Source organism: Barbus barbus (assembly GCF_936440315.1).
Source record: "Barbus barbus genome assembly, chromosome: 20".
NCBI classification, from domain to species: domain Eukaryota; kingdom Metazoa; phylum Chordata; class Actinopteri; order Cypriniformes; family Cyprinidae; genus Barbus; species Barbus barbus.
The window spans coordinates 23,179,837-23,204,878 of NC_136748.1; the positions used below are offsets into that span (position 1 = coordinate 23,179,837).

Below are 25,042 nucleotides of genomic sequence, written 5' to 3' on the forward strand. Positions count from 1 at the left end.
TGACAAAAAAATTAGTTTTTTTCCGTTTTAATTTTTTTTACTGAAAAAGAAAAGATGAGTGAATATTCCCAGTAGGCAATATGGAATAATATAGAAATATTATAGAAAAAAAATGTATTTGTTGTGCGACTAGTTAACCATTGTGACTCCCAGTGATATGAAGGAAGATTTGAAACCCCTGTCCTTTAGTTAATCATTGAACTTTCTTGTGCATTTCAAATGTGGCTAGTTTCTATGGTAGGAGTATCAGTGTTTGGCTCTTAAAGGGGAAAAATGATTACAACAAGTTTTAATTATACCTCAGAGATGCTGGGGAAATGCGAGCTCACCACAGCCATTAAAGTGTCAGGAGAGGCAGCAGTATGGTGCTCATCATCACAAAGAGTATGTTGCTTGTGATTATACATATTCAATTGTGTAAGAAACCTTCTCATTATTCCTGCCAAACGTCTTCAAAATGACTGCGTACAACATAAAAGAAGGCAGATGAGAAACATCCTCCAGAACACACAGCTGAACACAAAGCTCTTTGAATTGTAGATGAGGTCGCTGTACCATGTGGCTCCATACTGTGCTATACAAAGGTTATTGGCGGTGGCCGACCGCTGTTATAGTTTGGAAGGACCACTGATGTGGTTATTAGCATTTCACGCCTAGACTTTTTGACGCAGCAATGGCTACCTTCAAATCAAAATGTAAGGTGTCAAAGCTAATAATACTTGTCTGTCTTGCCTGAATTGAATATTTAAAATTATCCCCATAGATGTTGAGTGTATTGTTTTCAGTTGTTTTCAAGTATGTTGAAAATAATTTCATGTTTGTTCTGAGAACAAGCGTTTAATAGCTGTACTCTTATTCATATTTGTTTTATCTTTTTTGTAATGATTGTGTCTACAATCTCTTATTCTGGTTTGATAGATGTCCTGTTGTGACTTGCTTCATTTTGATACAGGCATCCCTGAAAATAATGGAAACTTGGAGTTCAGTAAATTATTCAGATGTTGATTCAGAAACCGCTCTGATGGGTGCAGTTTAGTGAAATCAAACAGATTTTCATCTTTCTCATTTTTAACTTACCTGTAACTCATTTTCATGAACTGTTAATTACAAGAACTGGTTCAAAAGAGTTGTGTCTTTGTGAATCGAATTGCACTGGTCACATTGTGTGTTTCTGATTCCTCAACAAGAACTGGTTCGTAAGAGTCACTTGTTTGTGAATTGAATTGCACTGGTTACATTGTATGTTTTTGATTCACTAAAAAGTACAGTGTCATGAGTTACAGTTGAAGTCAAAAGTTTACATACAACTTGCAGAAAATGCTGGAAAATTTGTGAATTTGTGGGACCTGAAGGGTTTTCTGCAGAACAGCAGGCTGTTCAAATGTTCAGGACAAACAAGGGACTCATAAACAAATATCACTAAAAAAAAAAATAAACACAGCTGTGGATCATTCAGGTAACAACACAGTATTAAGTATATAAACTTCTGAACGGGGTCATTTTAATAAATTCATTCAACCATTGTTTTATCTTGTGGACTATAAGTAAACATTTTTTATGCTAGATATCTTATTCAGGTCAGTACTAAATAAACAATAACACACATTTTGTATGATCCCTCTTATTTTGGTAAAATAATTAAAATTTTTCAGATTCTTCAACTGTATATGTTTCTGAATTAGACTAAACTGACCATGTTAGATATTTTATTGGGTTTACAGCTCTCAAGGACAACTTAACAGAAAAAAAAATAGTAATTCCCAATTTGGAAAATTCTGTGAATTTAAGATTTTGCAAATTAAAGGTACTGCATCTCATTTGTTTAAGTGTTTATTTGTTGCACTAATGTTGTCGCTAAAAAGAGCAGGAGATTCTAGCCTGTGTCTTATTCTGATTTAATACCCCAATAAGTTGCAATTTAATAATTTACTCACTACAGTCTCTATTAATAAAAATGAGTAAAAATGCCTCAAAATGTTGGTACCTGCAAATTGGTTCCCAGTGCTGTTCCTACACAGTAGCAAAAAATGAACAGCGACCCAAGCGGTGTCCCACCTCCACACCAAATCAAATTAGCCAGTTGCCCCAGGGCTAGAGATCTCAGTTAATTTGCTTTTTAAACCTCCCAGATGAAACATTTGGCTCTTAAACGCTCCTTGTAAAAACGTCAGCGTTCATCACAAGTGGCCCCTCAGGCTGTAGAATCACTCAGCCCTCACGATTGTTTTTTGAAACCGGCGTGTGATTCTATTGCTGTCCGTACGGATCTTCCAAAATCTTTGCATCCTTGTTCTTCAGGACGTGCTTGAGTGTTAAAATTGCTTGCATCATGCAATTACACCTGTCTGCAGCCTTTCCAAGTCATCATGCCTACTCCAAGTTATTCTTTGCAAGAAGCTAGAGATGTAATGGCCGCAAGGAGTCTGGACTGTCAGTGCTGCAGCAGTAGGGTAATGTATGTCATGGTATATGCAGTTGGTGAATGGAAGACTTTGGGAGCGTCACTTTTCCCAATGCGGATGCGTGAGTGAGCTCCCCGAGGGCCTGCGGTGTCGTTCCAGTGCCGCCATGTGAATGAGAGGCCTGTCAGACGTTACGAGCGGAGTTTCAGCCCGCAGCCGTAAGATTCACAAGCTTGCAGACTGCCAGAAAAATGAGTAACACCTTCCTTGGGGAGTTTCCGTAGTCTATAGAGAATTTGGCAAATTAGCTGTTGCGATCACTCACAATATGTTATGTTTTATTCACAGCGCCTCACTTAGAAACTGAAACGAGTACCTCTGAGAAGAATGTGTGAAAAGAAAAAGAAGTCTTTTGTGGAGTCACTCTGGCGAGACCTTGATTTCAAGATGGTCTTTTATCGTGAGCAATTATTGCCCAATTAGTTGAATGGGATTCGTGAGAGCCGGGCACAGTGGCGGTTAGCGCCAGACCAGGCGCAATCAATTCTCTCCTGTGTCTATGCATTTCTCTTTTCACTCTTTGCTCTAGGGGCTTCAACTGCATGCAGTTCAGTGGCCCCTCTTAAGGAAGCCTCTTAGAAGAAGCACTTGAAGATGCTCTTCATTCGTCCCTGAAACCTGAGAGAGAGAGATAAAGTTAGAGGAAGTAAGGCAATGAGACTGTAATAGTGACAATGCAAACAAGACCCTATTGACTAATTTCCCAGGATATTCTATGTTGTAAGCAGGTGATTGGGATTTAATTCAGTACTTCATGGTCTCAATTAATGGTCAGTATATTGATCTAATTAGTAATTGTAGGTGAAGTGAGTGAAGTGAAGTGAAGTGAAGTGAAGTGAAGTGAAGTGACATTCAGTGAAGTGAAGTGACATTCAGTGAAGTGAAGTGACATTCAGCCAAGTATGGTGACCCATACTCGGAATTCGTGCTCTGCATTTAACCCATCCAACGTGCACACACACAGCAGTGAACACACACACACCGTGAACATACACAGGTAATAGTATGTATTCGTTTGTAGTCCTAACACACACACTGTTTGTACACTCTAAAAAATGCTGGGTTAAATACAACCCACACTGTAAAAAAATGACCTTGATTTTATCGGTAAAAAACTGTGAAAATGCTACAGTAAAACATGTTAAATGGTTAACGGTAAGTTCCTGTAAAATCTACAGGGAAAAAACATAAATTGTTCTCAGAAGTTTTCTCAGAGTTCTCAGAATTCCCTGCATTGCATTTCAAATTTTGTTTGAATTTGATGTTTCTTCTTAGTTTTTTCTTATCAGTTATGTTTATTAGTGTTGCATCTAATCTAATGTTGTTAAATTGATGTTTATTACATATTTCAGTTTAATGAGTCTCACCATGATGGTGTTTAGTGCTTATGTGAATGACACTGTGCACCTTCTATATATTATTTACAAGCTGCTTGTGATTGGCTTTGGTTTGTCATGTGACTTTCTCATCACCACCCGCATTTGGTGGTTATCAGTGTATTTCAAAGGTACAAAACAGATTTCAGTACATTAACCTGTTAACCTTCGCCCCCCATTTTGGGCCTCACAGGTGAAAATAACCTACCTAAATTAAAACGGTCACTACACAAAAGTGTGCTACACAAACAAATTAGGTATCTTTGGAAAGAAGACACTCTAGGCTTTACTATCCATCATCCAGAGTTGATAATGCTCAAAAAGATAAAAAGTTATAGACACTGACGTGCCTTGAAAAATATTTTTCCACACTGAATGTTTTTTTATTTCATATTCAATACATGAAATAAGTCCTGGAGCAATCCAGAAAAGTAATGGAATGAAAGCCACGTGTATCATGAGTTTATATTTCAAATTTAAAGAAGATACCATGAAAAATGAGATTCCTGCTATATTTTTTCTGAAACTATTTATAGTCCTCCCACCCCCCCCTGTTTGAGGAAAAATAACCACCAAATTTTAGACATCATATAAGTGATTTATTTGAGAACTAAAAAATACAAAAATAATTATTTGAGTAATAAAAAAGAAAAAAAATAGAAAAAATGTATATAGTATATAGTATGTATACTGAAGTATTCTGATTGCCAGACATGAAGTGATATTGGCAGACATGGTCATATAGTCAGTAATCACACGCTGATGTGCTTCCATACAGATGATAATCATACAGATGGGCCATATAATCAATAATAGCTGATCAATGAATCACAATGATAGCCGTCATAGAGTCGGTAATAAACACGCTGATGTGCGTCCATACAGATGATAATCATGCAGATACGGCCACATTCCCCACACAATACACAACACACACACACTGGCTGGTGGGACACACTGTGAGGTGTCACTCGTGTAAAATGCTCTGGTATTGTCCGTGACCCCCACAGTTTCTCTGTCTTGAAGAGCTCGGATGCTGATCCTGAAGATCTCAGGAAAAGGGCTGAATCTGCAGCTCTGCCTGCCTGGGAACATTCTATGATTTCAGGACAAAAAATGGCGTGCACAGTTCCTGCTGCCCTGTCTCCAACGGAGCTCAGCATGGGAGACAGCTCCTTTGCCTTTGTTGCTTCCTCTATAATTTCACAAAAGTACAAGCAATGGCAAGGGAAGAATTTAAGTGGTTTGTTGCTCTTTATTTGTGGATTGCGGTGGCGGGGAGGGGAGGAGGAGACAAGGTGACAAATGCGAGAGGTTGCCTTGTGCTTCTTTAGACTACATCCCCCTCAGAGAGCACAAATTCAGTCCTGAGTCGAGTTGACTTTCATCTTGTGTATCTTGATCACCTCTGTTAGTTTAATGATAAAGTCACAGAGTAAATAGGTTCATTTCTTCCTGGACAGGTTAGCACTAAAATGTCACTCTCTTGAATCTGCAATGAATGAATGAATCCATTACTCCAGTCTTCAGTGTCACATGATCCTTGATCATTCCAACATGCTGATTAGGTGCTTAAGAAGCATTTGTTATTATAAATGTTGGAAACAGTTGTGCAGCTTAACATTTTTGTGGAAACCATAATACACTATTTTCAGATTTCTCAGATAAAAGAGCAAAATGTTTTGTATAACATAATGTGTTTACTGTCAGTTGATAAGTTTATTGCATCCTTGGTGAATAAAAGTGTTCCTTTTTGTCCAAGAAAAAAAAAAAAACCTTACTGACCCCAAGCTTTTGAACCTTTTTATGTTGTTCAAATCACCTCCTCATCAATAATGTGTTTCAAAGTCATTTCAAAGTTTAGAAAATTAATTTAGTTTGCATTTAAACAAGAATGCTCAGCTGTTGTCATTTTATTTTTGGTAAAGTTTTTGTATTTTTGTAATCACCATTCTCTTGAGGATTAATAATACAGGTCCGCAAAGAAAGGATTTCTCTAAAAGAATAATGGAAAACTAAGTTATAAAAATGTTAATGGGCTTTGCTGCAGAAGAAAACTATTGGATTTATCTGGAGTAAATACTGTGAGATAAAGTATTTACTAAAGCAAGGCTTCTCTTCATTTGATTCAGTGCAGGTTGTCAGAATGTGTCTAAATGCAGATATGGTGAGTTATCTTTGACCCATCTAAGATATCTAAGGTATTTATAGCTTTTAGACACACACGTACACATACATTTGTAAACCCCTTATATTTATTAGGAAGTATTCATGCAGAAATCTGCTTAATTCCAAATGTTTCACAAACTCACATTTACATACGATTGATCTTTTTGCTTATGCTATTAGTTTCAGTGTTGGTGGGTAGTTTATCAAAATCTAAAGCTAAAACTAAATTTAAAGCAGACATTTGACATTTTATTACTGGTGTTTGCTAGAGTTGAGGTTATTTCTTTTCTAAGCGCTTAAATTAAGTTTTCACATGGTGTACAATAAATGAGTAGAAAATTGTATAAATTTACATTACATGAGGTAACTGAATCATACCTAGGGACTTGGTCAACTAAGCAACTACCTAGTAATCATCTAGAACTCTTTAGAAACAACAACTGACTAAAACCACATAGCAACTTCATAGCAACCCCATGGCATCAATCACCCAGAACACCCTACCACAGGCAATAATGATTATTATTCTATTTATTATATTATTTTATATGATCAAGACTCCCTGGTAGAAAAGAGATTATCTGTTTTATTTTATTTTATTATTTTTAATTTAATTTAATTACATTTTCAATTGTATTTTTAGAGTTTTTAGAACTGCTTTACAGTAGAATTGAACACTGTTTGCATCACTGAATCATTATTTTTCTGTTTATCCCTGTAAAGCTGCTGTCAACAAACTGTATTGTAAAAATTATTAAAGAAATGTGACATTTTTATTTGATAGTTTTATTTTATTTTATTCAGTTCTGCACATCTAAATTTGTTCACAGGTGAATGAATGTCACAGCCTCATTGGTCAGTCAGTAGGCAGGCTTTAGTTGTTTTGAGGGCCGCTCACGACGGTTTCTCCTCTGTTTGTGTATCCCCTCTGCGGCAGTCTCAGCTGACTGTGATTACAGTGAGGCACAATAATGGCTCCGGCTGCTCAGCGGGAGGTCAGAGGTCACGCTGTGCTATCAGGCCATCGCAGGCACTGGCTGATCTGTGCTCCCAGTCATCTGTGGCTTTAGATAAGCTCGCACGGAAAAAGAGACAAAACTCTGATTATCTGATCATTTCAGAAAGGACAAAACTGGGTCAACTGCGTGAACGCTCCGGCAAAAACAAAATGACAAAAATGAGAAAGGACAGTGAGGCGAAATGGTACGAAAATACAAATGCCAGACCTGTGCTTTGCGTGCAATGTTGGACATATTGAAACGCAACTCCAGAGGGAATTACCGCACAATTGAGGTTTGATACAGTAGCTCCTGTAGCGAACGCTGTTGTAGTACTGTGGGCTGAGCATATTGCATATGACAAGAGACAGGCTAGTCTAATGACTACAGCTCTCTAGGGATTCCATCTTGACCTCAGCTGTAGCTAATTGCTTCCATTATTCTTGTCTCACAGTGAGAAGACTGGAGCTGGGGGTGGGAGGAGCCTATCCTACCTCTGCCCTCTCCAGGCTTTGAATGACAGATGCTAAAGAAGTGACTCAGCAGGGGCCCAGTGTGTGATGCAAAATCTTGCTTGACTCTTACATCGTAGAATGATGGTTAAACAGTCATTTTATAAAGCAACACACTATCTATAGTGTATAATCTCAATATAAATTTAATATAAAGGTAAAAATCAGCCATTTTTGTGTCAAAAGTTCTATATGTCGAATCACACACTGAAAAGAAAAATCATCTGCATGGCTATGGTGTAATGAGAGCTTTCCCAGAGATATGGTTGCATAACTCATGCATCGGCAAGCCCTAGTCGTATGTGGGAGAAGCGCCTCGGGAGCGCTGGAAGGTCCCTCTGAGAAACTAGCCATGGTCAGGTTCACATTAGCCTAATCAGACAGGTTGTCTGTGTACAAAAAACTGAGTTTGGATGGGTGACACCAACCATGTCCACCTGCTGAGTCCGTTAAATGTTGCTTTAAAACTGTTTTGAAGGAGGCTGATTGATTTGCTATACATGTGAAGGCCAAATATATGGCATAGCATCTGACTTGTGACCACTTATGCTAGTTGGAAAGTTTTATAGGAATATATATAATAAGATATATATTTATATTAATTATTTATTTGAATATTGGAATAAGATAAGGGCGCTCACAGATTATATAATGCATTTTGTACTCAAAAGTGGCAAGTGTGATGTGTGAGTTAAAATAACAATATCAGTCAGATAAGCAACTTTTTGCATCTGCAGGGATAACATCTATTGCAGGGATCTGGGCTGCTGTGAATATTTGAGGATGGACAGTCAAAGGTCTGCAGGTGATTAAGACCATAAAGTCAAAGGTCAAGTTTGCAAGGTTAGTGACTTTTAGTGTTTTGAGGCACTTAGTAGCAAATAAACTAGACATCCTAGAGCACATCTGTCTATTTGCCTGTGAAATAATTGGTGCTTTTTACTGTTGGACAGACAGGATGTTCTGATCACAAAGTCTGCACATTTCTTCTGTGTTGTCTGTACAATTTTGGACTGACCTGCTGTGCTGTGTTATTTCAATGAGCTAGTCTATTATTGTTGTAGAAGCTATTTTAGATAAACCTGCCTCCAGACAGTAAAAACAAAACAGACCGTCTTCATGTTTTGCATGATGGTCAGACAGACTATTATTTTCTAAGGTGGCTTTCTTGGAGAGGAAAAGCTGTATGGTGTGCTAGATTCCATCCCAATAGTCCAAAGCTGGTCATATGGAGTTAGTGTATAGAAATGTGACCCTGGACCACAAAACCAGTCTTAAGTCGCTGGGATATATTTGTAGCAATAGCCGAAAATACACTGTATGGGTCAAACTTATTGATTTTTCTTTTATGCCAAAAATCATTAGGGTATTAAGTAAAGATCATGTTCCATGGAGATATTTTGTAAATTTCCTACTGTAAATATATCAAAACGTAATTTTTGATTAGTAATATGCATTGCTAAGAACTTCATTTGGACAACTTTAAATGCGATTTTCTCAATATTTAGATTTTTTTGCACCCTCAGATTCCAGATTTTCAAATAGTTGTATCTCAGCCAAATATTGTCCTATCCTAACACACTTGAAAGCTTATTTATTCAGCTTTCAGATTATGTATAAATCTCAAGATAAATCTCAATTCCCTTAATTAGGAAAAGTCAGATAGACCTCTTCAGACCCTATTATTAGACTTTATCATAAACCACATCAAAAATACATATCAGCATGTTTTTATATTTTCTTATCTTAGTAAGAATTGCTAGAATTTTAACATACTGATAGCTATGTGTTGCTGTTCTGTTTTTAGCATGTTTAGAATGCTTATATGTGCTACTAGCATGTTTTAACACATTTCTAGGAATATTTGGTGTAGCTTGAACACACTATAGGAATTAATAAATATAAAAAGTTACACCCTTGGATTAAAATAATTGGGAATTTGGGCTTTTTCAGAGGTCTGCTACAGGACATTTGTAAGTTGAATTTGTTAGAAAAGATCTAGACACTTGAATCAGAACATTCTGGAGGTCTGTGCCAACATTAGTGGATATGCCTTGAAATTTGAGGTCTCAGAAGAATTATAATAAGCTTAAATATTAGATACTGGCTTTGTCAAGTCAATGTAATTTACTTTATGATTAACTTAGAAGCCAATGAGAGGTTTTCACAAGTAAAAATACTAATTTCTGCTCAGGAAATGGGGCGTTTCTGTATATAATTTATTTCTAGAGTTGTTATCTCTTCCAGGAACTGGCAAATCTTAATCATGACACAAAGAAAGCCTATTTTTATCCGGTCGTGTCACTAAAGAAGTTTCACATTCAGAGAAGCAAAACTCTGTATGTGATTTTCACAGCTACCTTATGCTCTGTTCTTTTGCATGTTACTCATACTTATCCTGGGTGACGTCCAGACGTCAACAGGCTGGATCACAGCCATTTGTGGGGACATTTCTGGGTGAATGCATAAGGTGAGAAGTGTCTGTTGCTCAATGGTCCCTCACCTGAGACGGCAGACCCTGGCATCATGCCTCTCTCTCTTTCTCTCTGGAGGTTCCTCTAGTCCGCCCCATGCCGCTCAGCTGACTCAGATGGCAGAAGTCCAACCTGGATGATGATAAAATCCACAAATTTAGTCATCAGATGTGTCGGAGCTGCTCATTCTATTTTCTTAATTCTGTTTTTTGGAATTTGGCTGCTTCCAAATTGGAGCTGTCAGTTTCTGTACTCGTTATGAACAAACGAGACCTTTAATGCAGATTAACTTGCCATTTATACAGCTCAAATATTTTCAGATTTTAGCAGTACATTTAGCTAACAACTCGAGACCTGGCTAGTACTCATAGTTGGTTTTGTGTGCATATTGCTGAGCAGCAAATCAAAGGCACACAAAATACTGGGTATTCTAAGTACAGAGGTATATGTGACCCTGAACCACAAAACCAGTCATAAGTGTCAATTCTTCAAAAGGTTTGTTAGGATAGAACAATATTTGGCTGTAATATTTTTATTTTATTTTTTTCTATTTGAAAATCTGGAATCTGAGGGTGCAACAAAATCAAAATATTGAGAAAATCACCTTTAAAGTTGTCCAAATTAAGTTCTTAGCAAAGCATATTACTAATCAAAAATTAAGTATTGATATATTTACAGTAGGAAATTTACAAAATTCATGGAACATAATCTTTAATTAATATCCTAATGATTTTTGGCATAAAAGAAAAATCTATAATTTTGACCCATACAGTGTATTTTTGGCTATTGCTACAAAAATATACCCCAGCAACTTAAGACTGGTTTTGTGGTCCAGGGCCACATAAGTATAATTTAGTAGTATAGAATACTTTATTTATTTATCATTGATTTCACTAAGCTCATCATATAGAACTACATGGTCGCCTTATACAAAAATGATTCATGCATATTGAACAAAATGAGGTATTTCTGTAGTATAATTTCACCTTCTGAGCGTCAAGAGTCTATGATTTCCAAAATGTCTGCAAACCATAACCATTGGTTTCAGTACACCACTCTATAAAAAGAACAACGAATTTGAGTTGACCTTCATCTGCTGCACTCATTCGTTTGTGTAGAGGTTGCCAGGTGACGTTAATTGTGTGAAAGCTAGGATTTCTTGGTACTTAATGTTGAAAGGTCCTCCGACTCTTGTTTTTAACAGCACATACATCCTTTTTGTCTCTCCGGGAGCAGTGAAACGCATTTGGAAATATGTCGTTTTGGAGCAGAACAGCTTGATATTCCTTTTGGAGTATTTATTTATGGTTAACTCCTCTTGTGCACACACAAATGAGAAATGTGTCACTTCCTCTTGGCATCCCATTCCACTGCCCCCGTTGTGTCTGTGTTGAATATTCATTGCAGTTGGCATTGCAGGAAAAAAGTGGCATACTGATCAGTCATGCTATTTTTCACCAACTGCATTTACAAGATGCCCTGCTTACACCCTGCTCAACATAATTTCCCCCGCTGTTATAACTGAACTGGCAATTAAATGATTTGTTGCTTTTTGAATATCATATTTCTTTGTAGATAGTATTTACATTTAGTATAACACATTTTTAGGCAAGTGTTTGAACCATCCAATACATTTGATTTATTCAAGTTTAGATAGTATAGAAACTGGGTATGTCATTAAAATCATTTTATTACACATTAAGTGTCAGCTTTGATTTATGGATTTGGATGATGAAGGATTTTGTCCTGTTGTTCTCGGTACAGGCTTCCCTTGGTTATTTTGCATTATATAATAAAAAAAAAAAAAACATATTAATAGTTTTTTTTGTATACAATCCTGAAAATTGTGCTATATTATTTAGAATGTTTTTTGTTTTTATAAAAATTATCATTTTTATTTTCTACTGTAAGTAATAACATTTTATATATACAGTGTTTTATATTTTTATTAGTTTATTTAATATTCTCTGTATATTTAGAATTGTTTTTGGCCAAAGATTGCTTTTAAAAAAAAAAAGTATTAAATAATATTCATAATTTAAGTTCTTTCAGTTCTTTCTCATTAATTGTTTTAATCCTTGAACAGTGCACACATGGCCAAAAACTGCTAAACTCACATTACAATTTCCTATTTTACTAGCTTCCTGAATTCGCCCATAAGTGTATGGCAACTTTCTTTGGATAAAAGTGCCATTTAAATGACTGCCTGCTTGTTTTTCAGTGTCAAAACACCTACGGCATTCTGGTATGATAGAGTTTCTTCCTCTTTCCAGTTTTCTAACCTTTAAATAAAATTCTCTCCTCAGCTCAGCGAGCTTTTCATCCAGTTTGAGGAAAAGCCTCAAGGGGCTGCCTCCCTCGCTCAGGTCCACAAAGCCGTACTTCCAGATGGGAGGACGGTGGCAGTGAAGGTACAACATCCCAAGGTCCAGCGCCAAAGCTCCAAGGACATTGTTGTGATGGAGGTAATTACAGAGGGAGCAGGGCTGCCGATGCCTGGCTTCTGATGCCTAATTCACACGCTCTGTCATTGTCACATGCCCATGTATAGCTCGATCCATCTAGGGGCCTGTTCACCTCCCATTAGTGCTTAAAAAATATAATCCATCATTCAACCAACAGTTTTATTCATTCATTTTATTGCAAATAGCTATTTGTCCATGCACTTATAATTTCAGTTGTATCACATATAATTACTCTATTACAGCCAGGTCTTATTCAGAGTCTGGGCTTCAGTGTAATATAAAGGTGTGCAAGTTTGCATACCCCTTCCAGAGACTGTAAGATGTTTAGTACTTTTTTTTTTTTTTTTTTTTCCCCGTCAGAGAAATTTTTTTTTTTTTTTACTGGTTGATTGATTGTGCTTTATCCATTGCATGTATGTTATATTACATTTTTGTTAAGTTTTGTCAGGCCAGAAAAATTAATTAAATAAAATTAAAAATATAAATAATATAAAATAAATTATTTAAATTATAATAAAATAAAAATATAAATGACATAAATAGATTTTTTTTCATAAAATAAAATATGATCAGTGTCATGTAAAAAAATAAAAAATTCTGAAATGGGTATGTCAGTGAGCATAATGTGTTGTAATGTGTGTCTGTTTTCAGTTTCTCCTTCAGGTTGTCCACTGGTTGTTTCCAGATTTTGCCTTTATGTGGCTGGTGGAAGAAGCCAAGAAGAACATGCCTCTAGAGCTGGACTTCCTCAATGAGGGACGAAATGCTGAGAAAACAGCAGACATGCTCAAGCAGTTCACGTTTTTGAAGGTTTGTGACAGTGTTTTTCAGTGTGGCATAACTATTTTTTTTACATTGACTGTCTTTCGGTGTACAACAACAATTGGGCTTTTTAAATTCGAAGATTTTAGTGTCTTAAATGACCTTAGGTTTTAAAATAAATCACGAGGACTTGCCAGCCAGGTTCATAAATGGCAAAATTACTTTCTTGAAGTGACCAATGATTTTTACTTTGTCAACGGCCTTCAGGAAACAATTCAGTAGAGTAGTGTGCCCTTTAACGCTGCAAGAATGCAATGAAAAATGAGTGAAAGCTCATATCTCAACAGATTTCAGCACTACAAAACAAAAAGCTCAGACTTTTTTGACATTTCAACATCTTATTCTGAGAATTTTGTCAACTTTCAAGTGAAGCAAGTCATTACAAGTCCCACTAAAACACCGTACTGGCTTCAATTTGCACTTTTTCACACTGCTTCGGCTAGACGCCGCAAAACACAATACCCTCATATTTCTCCTCTGCAAGAAGACTTTGCAAGGTAAATAATCTGTCATAACAACTGCCAAATGCTTCCAGGCAAGTCCCCTTTTCATTTTTAATGAATAACAAAGAGACCTGACTGGCCCTGCAGGGTAATGAGAATTGCCTGGGTTTACACCCGCAGATTTGTGCCTCTAATGCACACTATTAGCTCTGTCAAAACATTTGACAGCGGAGCACAAGCCGCCATGTCAGGAATAAATCCCCGGCTCTCTGCATCAGCCTCTCGCCCTGTAAGACAAGCGTGATTATACAGCTGCGGCGGTGCAGTGGAGTCGCAGGCAGTTCAGAGCGTTTTGCTTTTCCACAAGGCAGACACTGAGTTGAAAAATGGATCTGTTTATATGGTGGTAACGGAGGGATTTTTTATCATTGACGTTCGTTTGATAAAGAGAGCGGAGAGGAACTACACTGAAAGTGTGTCGCCGGAGGTGGGGGCAAAAGCCAGGCCTTGGTATCAGGTGGAGGAAAATTATCAAAGAAAAAAATCAGTAAACCTTCCTCATTATATAAAGAAAGTTTTTAATTAGTAGCAAGTTGGTAGAGCGATGCACCAGATAAGCAGTGATGTTCAGGAACAGGAAACTGTCGTATGGAAAAGGAAGTTCATCTAAAGCATCAAGAAAGCCTGCTGCTTTGAGCTTTATGAGCAGATTATAGCTAAGTCTGAGCAACTGGCATTATCCGTCACAGAGAATCTTATTTTCTCTATGTCATTGTCTGGAAGTACAGATAGCGATTCCAGGGCACAAATTGGCAATTTTGGTATGGCTAATAATGCTTGTGCACTCTCAGTATTGTCTATAACGGTTTTCCAGTGTTTAGTTCATTACTGTTGTTTAATAAGTCCATTATCACTACTTCTCTCACTCATACTCTGATTTACAAATTTGAACAAACATATAAATCTTTGGTGCATAATATGTCCAGCAGAACACCATAGAAACCGCATAGCAAACACTCAAAACACCCTATCAACTGCATATGAACACTTAAAAACACTCCTTATGCCAAGTTCACACTGTACGACTTTTCACTCGCTGTCAGGTTTTGCAAAATCGCCGTCAAATGCACAAAATCGGAGGCAAATCTGTGCTCATTCACACGAGTGAATTATGCAGTGTGAATCATCAAAGACGCGATCTGAGAGAAGCGCCGATGCGTTGCCGATGCCCGTGAAATATTTGGCATGTTAAATACAGTATCTGGACCTGTCTGCGATTCAACATCCTGCTGTGTGAAATGAGTTGTGAGTCTGACTGAAACATACATCGGCGATGACCGACAGTCAATTTTTATTTTTTTTTATATAAAGCAATTAGCCATGCACATACAACGTGCCTACATTTTTGCATTAGAATATATAGAACAGGTAGGCTACATGAAGTTGAAGAAGGGGCTAGGGTTTTTCCTGTAAATAATAATCTTCTATGAAGGATAAAAGATTTATTGCATTTTTCTTTTTCATCACTTTGAGGGCTTTTATAGGCTATAAGAAATAAACGCATAAATTGCACAAAACGTTGGTTTCACTTTCAAGTAGGCTACTTAGATTTGTGTAAATAAAATTTTCCCAGCAGAAGTTATGTTGTTAACATTTGTTCGGGGAGGACTTTTAGACCATAATATATCAGCGTGATCTTGCGTTATTTCCATATCACTTCTTGCGTACGTTTGGCTGTAGTTGAGTTGTCGGCGATTCTTCCTGTTGTAAAGTCATGCAGTGGGTAACCTCCTGTCGCCGATCCATCATGCAATGTGAACACAGTGTGCAGTGTGAAAACAACGGTGATCCGATGACTTTGTTTTGCAGACCTGGCAACCAGTGAAAGATGAAAGAGGACCAGGCCTTGGATTTTACTTGTTGGTTTTGTTATGCGGCTTTCGTTTGTTTTGTCTCGCTACCTAGGGTTTGAAAACCTGTGCCCTAGGAACAGGAATGCTTAAAAAATACTCTGCTCCCTTGCAACCACACTGCAACACTTTAAAACCATTTAGAACTCTCTATAAACTGTATAGCAACCCTCTAACTGTTCATAACACCCTAGGAAACACATAGCATTAAACCACTCAACTCCCTAGCAACCACATAGCAACACTCTAAAAACCACTCTGAACTAATCAAATGCTAATACAATACACTGAAAACAGTTTAACTACTTTGAAATGTTCTGAATGTTACATTTTTTCTTGCCTGGTTCATAGAAATACAAAAATGATAAATGTCAGAAATTGGGAATGGGATTCTGCTTTAGGTTTTTTTTTTTTTTTATTTACATTTTATTTTTACTTTCACAGCATCTTCTCGACATGAAATAGCTACAGTGTTTGGGGGCAGGGTTTAGGCTGTTCAGAATCAATTCTTTCTTTTGGGAGACAATAACTTTTATCGTAAATGTATCGTGCACTTTCGGCTTTACAGCTACGCGGATTGTTTACATATACAACTTCATGAAAGTCAATATTCTAAATGGCATAATAGGGGCACTTTAAAATGATGTATATCTAATTTGGCTAGAACAACTGAAATAAGACGTGGCACAGCTTACCCCACTTCTGTAAAGAATATGTTGAGAATATGTTCTTTGTTTTGTTTTCTCCTAGATCCCGAAGATTCACTGGGATCTTTCCACCAAGCGTATTCTAACCATGGACTTTGCAGAGGGAGGTCAAGTCAACGACCGAGAGTACATGAGGAAACACGGCATCAATGTCAACGAGGTAAGAGAGGCGCCCTTATCTCTGCGTAACTCTAAAACAGAGCACCAGTTCCTCAGAAACACTCAGCAGCCCAACAAACGGCACTTGTCACAACTCCAGCACTCGAGATCGCTTAATCAGTAATTTCACTATGCCGATGTTAATTTGAGCATGGAAAAGTGCTCGGGAATGCTAATGAAGCAGTCACGTTCCCTGCGACGTTTGATGCCATGGGTTCTGGAAGCTTTGAAGACATTTCTCTTTTGCCCTGTTCCGAGAGGCTCTGACACCACTGAAATGGAGGCTGCTTGGCTTGATGAATTATGCTTCTCATATTCCATTTCATTTTTCTAGCCCTTAGCAGATGAGCACTAAATTAAATCAGGCTCTTTTTCATATTTATATCACAGACTATGTTTCCGTCGTGGCTACAATTTATTCTACTCCGCCGCTTTTGTCAGCACAAGGACTCGCCGTGAGATCGAGCGCCTTTTTAATTTTGCACTTTCGTTAAGGTGACTCTGGTCTCAGGGTGAATGCGGTTGCACACAATGGCTTCGGTTGGAATGGAGGCCCTACTGAGCAAGCTAATCTGTAGTTATGCGTGGCCAGGGGACAATAGAGAGATGAATAAACTGAGGGATGCGACTTTTGTGAGGCCTGGGGGATAACGGAGAAACGAATGCTAATGGACTATTGATCGATGAGCCAGCGTCTGTTCACATGGGGATATTTTACGTCACAATTGCCAATGTATTATCATTTTCTTGTTATTTGATGATGGTGGAGTAGGGTCGAGTTATCACTTTGTCAGCTAGCTGGGAATAGTTTTCAAAAAAATAATAAATGCATAAAAAGAGAGTTACGTGAACTTCACTCCTCCTAACATGCAAATCACAAATTTTGCAATGCTCTCTTCATTGCAATGCTCACAGGTGGGTGGTATGACCAAAGTCTTATATAACGTTTTCCATAAGTTTATATCACAGTCTCTTGTACAATTGACAAATTTGGGCTGGAAATTCAGTCAAAAAATGTTTATCAAATAACATCTGTTTTTGGATCTAGTGCATATTAAATATATTTCATCCATTGTTTCTTTTGATTAGTTTCATAAATAGTCTTAAATATGCTGCGCAGGGCTTTGTTTTTATTTGTTGATGGACAGACTAAAAACCTTTCACACTGAGTAATCACTGTCAAAGTCACCTTAAACTTTCACTTAGTTTATTGTTTGTCATATATATTTTAATCGTTGTATATATATATATATATATATATATATATATATATATATATATATATATATTATATTTGTGCATATAATATATACAGACTGTAGTATATAAAATTTTTTCGGTCACAGTTCAAAACCTGCGCGTCTATCTCATATTCTAGAATAAATATCTATTTTTGTGCATATAATGTTTGAACCCCAACATTTTCAAAATTTACACACTTTAAATTTACACAGTTACAATATATACCATCTTGCCACCCAGCTCTAGTCTCCTCAAAACACTTTCTGTAAACATGGATGCTCTATCCTGTTCACTGAAATATCTAATCTTGTTGTTCAGTATTTCAGTAATTTCACAAGGAGCTTCCTTCATCATATTCCCAGATTTCATACATTGCTCATCCATGGAAGAGTGGGGAATATGGAAAGCGGACAGCGAGATAGATGATGAGATGGTTAGAAACGCAGAGCGAGAAAAAGACTGCGGCCGCTGAAAGCCGTGCGAACGCACCGGCTTTTGTTAAATGACTAAATGGGATCATTTTAGCACCTGCTTTGTTTGTGTCACTCTGTCATTATATTTCCTCCGACCTGTTTTGTCTGTCTGAATTAATATGCACATTTGCTGCCAGTTTGTTTTGCAAAGCTCGCTGAGGCTTTAAACGGCAACCTTTCCTTATCGTTGTACACCCAGGCATCAGTGAGCCTGACAGACGGGTAAACACGGCCTGAAACCGGTCTCATAAGCCACCGAGCCGTGCTTAAAGGGCACCGCACACCTTTGAAAGACAGAGGAGGGAACTGTCGGTGGGTGGATGGCACATCAAGCGTTTATCACACCCCCCTCTCGCTCGCACTTGCACATACACACGAGTGCACATAACATTTATTTTCCTTTACACGGTGTCACACACAACCACTGCTTGGATTTTTTTTCTGCCAAGCTGTTTTTCTTTTTCTTTGGAGATAGCGGACTGGGTTATGGGCGGCACTGATTAACTGATGTTCCTGGTACAGTGTGGTAAATGAGGATGCGTTTTAAAAGAAAATAGCTTACAAATTTTATGCAAAGCTTGAAAATGCAATCAAAGGGCTCGGTTCATCAGACTCATTTGGAGTGGAGCAATTTAGCGAACGCTTCCGCTTATATTTTCCCTCTCTCGTTTTAATGTGGTGCCGTGCGTGCGTTTGCGCATCTGCGTCTGAGCGCTTTTAAGAGGGTTTTAGAGGTTCGGGGGAATGAAAGTGATCATGGTATTAGCAAGCGTGCCACGTGGCCACTCAATGGGGCTTTGCTAAAGAGACGCTCTCCATTGGAACAGGTTGAAAAGGCAGTACAGCTCGCTTGCTTAAAAAGACACTTTATTTTGAAATTGCAGAGCTGTGGGGGGTTAGCAGAGCTGGTGGGAAACAGAGCTGGAGGCTGCAAGAGGAAATGAGTCTGCTCTCTGGAAGGGCATCTGAGCAGCGGGACCTGAAGACTGTGAAGAGCCTATTTTTGGTGCCTTAAACCGCACCCACTAAGGTTTTGCGTCAAAAGCTTTACTTGATATTCAAAGAAATGAAGCAGAAATGCATTTCAAATATATTTAAAAATATCTATGTACAGTAGCCCCCCAAACGACATTAAGACACTCTTAAATATATGGATCTTTTCTTTATATGCCAAATATCAAACCATGTGGCATTTTTTTTAAGAAATATTGCATACTACATACATACTAAATATTACATAAGTAAATTTTTTAAAGGAAAACATTTTATAAAAAGCTATTTTTTTGGATTTTATTCATTTTTAGTTTTTAGTGAAATGTTAGTGGACCATACGCCGCACACTGAATCAAATTGGTCTGCATGGCTGTCGTCCCAGAAGAAAGCCTCTTCTAAAGATGATGCACAAGAAAGCCTGCAAACAGTTTGCTGAAGACAAGCAGACTAAGGACATGGATTACTGGAACCATGTCCTATGGTCTGATGAGACCAAGATAAACTTATTTGGTTCAGATGGTGTCAAGCGTGTGTGGCAGCAACCATGTGAGAAGTACAAAGACAAGTGTGTCTTGCCTACAGTCAAGCATGGTGGTGGGAGTGTCATGGGCTGGGGCTGCATGAGTGCTGCCGGCATTGGGGGAGCTACAGTTCATTAAGGGAACCATGAATGCCAACATGTACTGTGACATACTGAAGCAGAGACTGGGCCGCAGGGCAGTATTCCAACATAATAACGACCTTAAACACACCTCTAAGATGACCACTGCCTTGCTAAAGAAGCTGAGGGTAAAGGTGATGGACTGACCAAGCATGTCTCCAGACCTAAACCCTATTGAGCATCTGTGAGGCATCCTCAAACAGAATATGGAGGAGCGCAAGGTCTCTAACATCCACCAGCTCAGTGTGTCACATACTCGGCCTCTGTGGCCCTCCCCGAACAGAAGACTTCACCAACTCAGGATCCAGCAGCCGTTTCTCACCTCACCACCGAGGTATCTTCTCAAGCTTCGTTGCTAGCAGCCCATCATCAGCAACTGCAGCATCTCACTTCCCTCACGGAGCAGATGAGTAAAACACTTCAGGCTTTGTGCAGCACTGCGCTATCAGCAACAACTACACCACCACCGGCCATTCAAAGTCCCAGCCAGCCCGCAACCAGTCCACGCCTGGCGTTTCCCGAGAAATACGACGGCGCTCCCAACAAGTGTAAGGGTTTTCTTCTCCAATGCACAGTGTTTATGAACCAGCAAACCCTCCTCTACCCCACTGAGGACAGTCGTGTCTCGTTTGTATGTTCATTACTGACGGGGAAAGCACTAGACTGGGCCACGGCTGTGTGGGAGGGCGGTAATATGACTTTCCCTGCCTTCAGAAGTTTTATGCAACAGTTTCGTGATGTCTTTGAACATTCTGTGGATGGAAGGGAGGCTGGAGAGCAACTACTAGCTCTACGTCAGGGAAGCAGCACGGCGGCTGATTACGCACTCACATTTTGAACTCTTGCTGCACAAACTGGTTGGAATAAGGATCCCCTTAAGCTTCTGTTCCGCAAGGGTCTCTTGACTGAGCTCCAGTCAGAATTGGCCTGTCGCGATGAGGGTAGAACACTTGAACAGTTTATCGAACTCGCCATTCGCATTGACAACCTGATGCGCTCAAGACGCCCCTCACGTCGCTCCTTTACACTAGACTCTGCTGTCACGTTGCGAACTACACCCGAGCCCATGCAGGTGGGCGTGACCCATCTCACGTCAGAGGAGAGAGAACGCCGACGCCGTGAGAATCTATGCCTCTACTGCGGTCTGTCAGGCCATATGAGAGTCTCCTGTCCCACGAGACCAGCCCTCCGGGGTTCATCCTTGGTGAGTTCTAATCCGTCTAACTTATCCACACTCGAAGTTCCAGTAATCGATTAGATCGACTCAGGGGCAGCAGGTAATTTCATTGATGTTAACTTTGCTAAGACACATTCTCTTCCTCTCATTCCATGTGAATCCGCTGTGGCAGTGGCAGCGTTAGACTGCCGTCCCCTGGGGACGGGGCACGTTAAATTCATCACTAAGGACATCACATTGAGGACAGGCTCTCTTCACACGGAAAGCATACGCTTATTTGCCATCGAATCACCCCAGAAACCAGTAATCCTCGGCCTGCCTTGGCTGGAGAAACACAACCCCTGCATATAATGGTCCACACGTCAGATCGTTCAGTGGTCAGAGACGTGTCACAAGAACTGCCTTATGCCTCAGTTTCACTCACCTATCACTTCTGAATTCCTTCCCAAGGAAGATCCAGCTCTTCAGGGGTTACCAGCCGAATTCCATGATCTGTGTGAAGCTTTCAGCAGATCTAAAGTCACTCAACTTCCACCTCATCGTCCCAGTGATTGCGCTATTGACCTTCTCCCTGGGGCAGTACCCACAAAGGGCCGTATTTTCCCTCTAACTCAACAAGAGTCTGAAGCCATGAAGGCTTACATTGAGGAGGAGCTAGCCAAGGGTTTCATTAAACCATCCACATCACCAGCATCAGCAGGTTTTTTCTTTGTCAAAAAGAAGGATGGAGGATTACGCCCCTGCATTGTCTACCGTCACCTCAATGAAGTCACAGTCAAGTTCCGCTATCCTCTGCCACTGGTTCCTGCCGCCTTAGAAATGCTCCGTTTAGCGAAATACTTTACCAAGCCTGACCTTCGCAATGCCTACAATCTCATCTGCATCAGAGAGGGGGATGAGTGGAAAACTGCCTTCTCTACCACCACTGGGCACTACAAATATTGGGTTATGCTGTTCGGGCTTGTCAACAGTCCGTCAGTCTTTCAGGCTTTCATCAATGATGTGTTCCGGGACATGTTGGGTCAGTGATTGATTGTTTATATTGATGACATTAATTTACTCTGACACATTTGAATCCCATGTGCAACATGTAAGACCAGTTCTAAGACGCCTCATCGACCATCAGTTGTATGCCAAGATGGAGAAATGTGAGTTTCATCAAACATTGACATCTTTCCTGGGATACATTACTAGTGCTGATGGGGTGGCAATGGATGAAAAAAAGATCAGCTCAGTGTTAAACTGGCCCACACCCAAGACCACTAAGGATCTGCAGCGTTTTCTGGGATTTGCCAACTTCTACAGACGTTTCATACGCAACTTCAGCACCATAGCCACACCGCTCACGTCGTTGCTTAAGGGAGGCAAACGCTATCTCGACTGGTCCACAGCAGCAGCAGAGGCTTTTCTGCAACTCAAGACACGTTTCACCTCCGCACCGATTCTTCATCACCCTGATCCAGAGCTCAAATTCACGGTTGAGGTGGATGCCTCCAACACAGGCATTGGAGCCATCTTGTCTCAACGTCAAGGTAACCCAGCCAAACTCTACCCATGTGCTTATTTCTCCAGGAAACTCAACGCTGCTGAGAGGAACTATGATGTTAGGGACCGTGAACTACTAGCCATGAAGGGGGCTTTCGAGGAGTGGAGGCATTGGCTAGAGGGCGCCAAACTACGTTTCATGGTACTCACGGATCACAGAAACCTGGAATACATCAGGTCAGCCAAACGCCTTAACTCCCGTCAAGCTAGATGGTCACTGTTCTTTTTCCGATTTGACTTTCTTGTTACTTACCGTTCTGGCTCTAAGAATGGTAAAGCTGATGCTCTCTCCCGGCAGTTTGAATTCACCACATCATCCAACGCTACCAATGAACCGGTCATCCCCACATCCCTCATTCTTGCTCCCATACAATGGGACATCATGACCGAGATATCCGAGGCACAAGCCGATGATCCCACGCCACCTGAATGCCCACCTAACTTAACTTATGTTCCAGTAGATCTACGACAACGCATCCTATGGATGATTCACGAATCTCCCAGTTCCGGTCATCCCGGCATCACAGCTACTGTTCACCTCATTAACAACCGTTTCTGGTGGCCATCGGTACAGAAGGACGTTGCCATGTTCATCCAGCACTGCGCCACGTGCAACATTACCAAATCATCTCGTCAATGTCCAGCCGGCTTACTTCAACCTCTACCTATACCTCAACGACCCTGGTCCCATATCGCCATTGACTTTGTCACTGACCTCCCTCTTTCCAGAAATCATACCACCATACTTACAGTCATCGACCGCTTCTCCAAAGCATGCCGCCTCATTCCTCTCCCTAAGCTCCCCACAGCCTTCGAAACAGCAGAGGCTTTGCTGGAACAGGTGTTCCGATTCTACGGACTACCCGAGGACATTGTCTCTGACCGTGGACCACAATTCACCTCCAGAGTCTGGTCTGCCTTCTGTCAGCAGCTCAACATTAACATCAGCCTAACCTCTGGCTATCACCCCGAGTCCAATGGCCAAGTGGAACGGCTTAATCAAGAACTAGTTTGGTTTCTAAGATCTTACTGCCACAACAATCAGAACGACTGGAGTCGATATCTGCTTTGGGCGGAATATGCTCAGAATTCGCTATGCAAGCCTTCGACTGGTCTAACACCGTTCCAGTGTGTTCTGGGGTTTCAGCCTCCCCTATTTCCCTGGTCAGGGGAACCCTCTGATCTGCCCGCTGTAAATGACTGGCTACACCGCAGTGAGGAGACCTGGAATTCTGCTCATGTTCATCTCCAACGTGCTGTACGCCGGGTCAGAGAACAGGCCAATCGTCGTCGGAGACCTGGTCCCCCCTATGCTCCAGGTCAGTGGGTGTGGTTGTCCACCAGAGATCTTCGCCTTCGTCTCCCATGCAAGAAACTCAGTCCCAGGTACATGGGTCCTTTCAAAATAATTTGTCAAATTACACCAGTTTCATATCGTTTAGCACTTCCTGCCAGTTACCGTATCTTACCCACTTTCCATATGTCCTTGCTCAAGCCCGCCGGTGGCCCAAGAGGGGAGGGGAACCAGGAGGAGGCCACTGAGGAGCGCACCCCTCCTATCATGGTGAATGGCGAGGAGGCGTATCGAGTCAGGGAGATCTTGGATTCCCGACGCAGAGGCAGTATTTTACAATACCTCATCGACTGGGAGGGGTACGGTCCTGAGGAGAGGTCCTGGGTTAACGCCCAGGATATCCTGGACCCCACGCTCACGGATGATTTCCATCGTCTGCATCCCAACAAACCAGCTCCTCGTACCCGTGGAAGGCCTCGGCGGAGAACCGCCCCTCGCTTCAGGAGCTGCTCGCAGGAGGGGGGCTCTGTAACAAACTCGGCCTCTGTGGCCCTCCCCGAACACCACCGGAGGGCACCATCACCGGAGTATTAACAGAACTGCATTTCCCACAATGCCCTGTACCTGGGACTGATTGCGGCACAGGTGTTTCCCATCACCGTTTCCCCTTATAAGCTGCAATCTCCAGTAACACTTCGCAAAGTCTTGTATTGCCACGGCTACACTACTGAGCGTTATTCCATGTTTATTGATCTCCCGTTTTTGACCTTGGACTGTTTATCCGACTGTGTGATTCTCTGCTACCTGCCTTTGTGACCTGATCTTTGGAATGTTGTTTACTTCCCCTGTCTGCCGCCTGCCTCAACTCTAGCCTGGATATCGTTTATGGATTCTGATTTACCTCTGACACCCCTGTCGCTGTTGACTGATCTCTGCCTGTTTGACCCTGTCTTATCAATAAAGCTGCAAATGGATCCCTCTGCCTCAGACCCATCATTACACCGTGATGTCATCATGTGTGGTGGAAGTGGAAGAGGACTCCAGTGGCAACCTGTGAAGCTCTGGTGAACTCCATGCCTAAGAGGGTTAAGGCAGTGCTGGAAAATAATGGTGGCCACACAAAATATTGACACTTTGTGCCCAATTTGGACATTTTCACT

General features: G+C 40.3%; 1 protein-coding gene across 1 annotated transcript in view; it reads left to right on the top strand.

The window, feature by feature from the left end:
- LOC306886550 (aarF domain-containing protein kinase 1-like) overlaps nucleotides 1-25,042 on the top strand; it is a gene marked incomplete at its 3' end in the record, with an annotated part of 120,008 nt that overhangs the window by 53,122 nt on the left and 41,844 nt on the right. Inside the window, exons 5-7 of the mRNA XM_079443737.1 lie at nucleotides 12,298-12,456; nucleotides 13,108-13,266; nucleotides 16,382-16,498. Of these exons, the coding sequence (XP_079299863.1) occupies nucleotides 12,298-12,456; nucleotides 13,108-13,266; nucleotides 16,382-16,498 (435 nt within the window). The remainder of the gene's footprint in view (nucleotides 1-12,297; nucleotides 12,457-13,107; nucleotides 13,267-16,381; nucleotides 16,499-25,042) is intronic.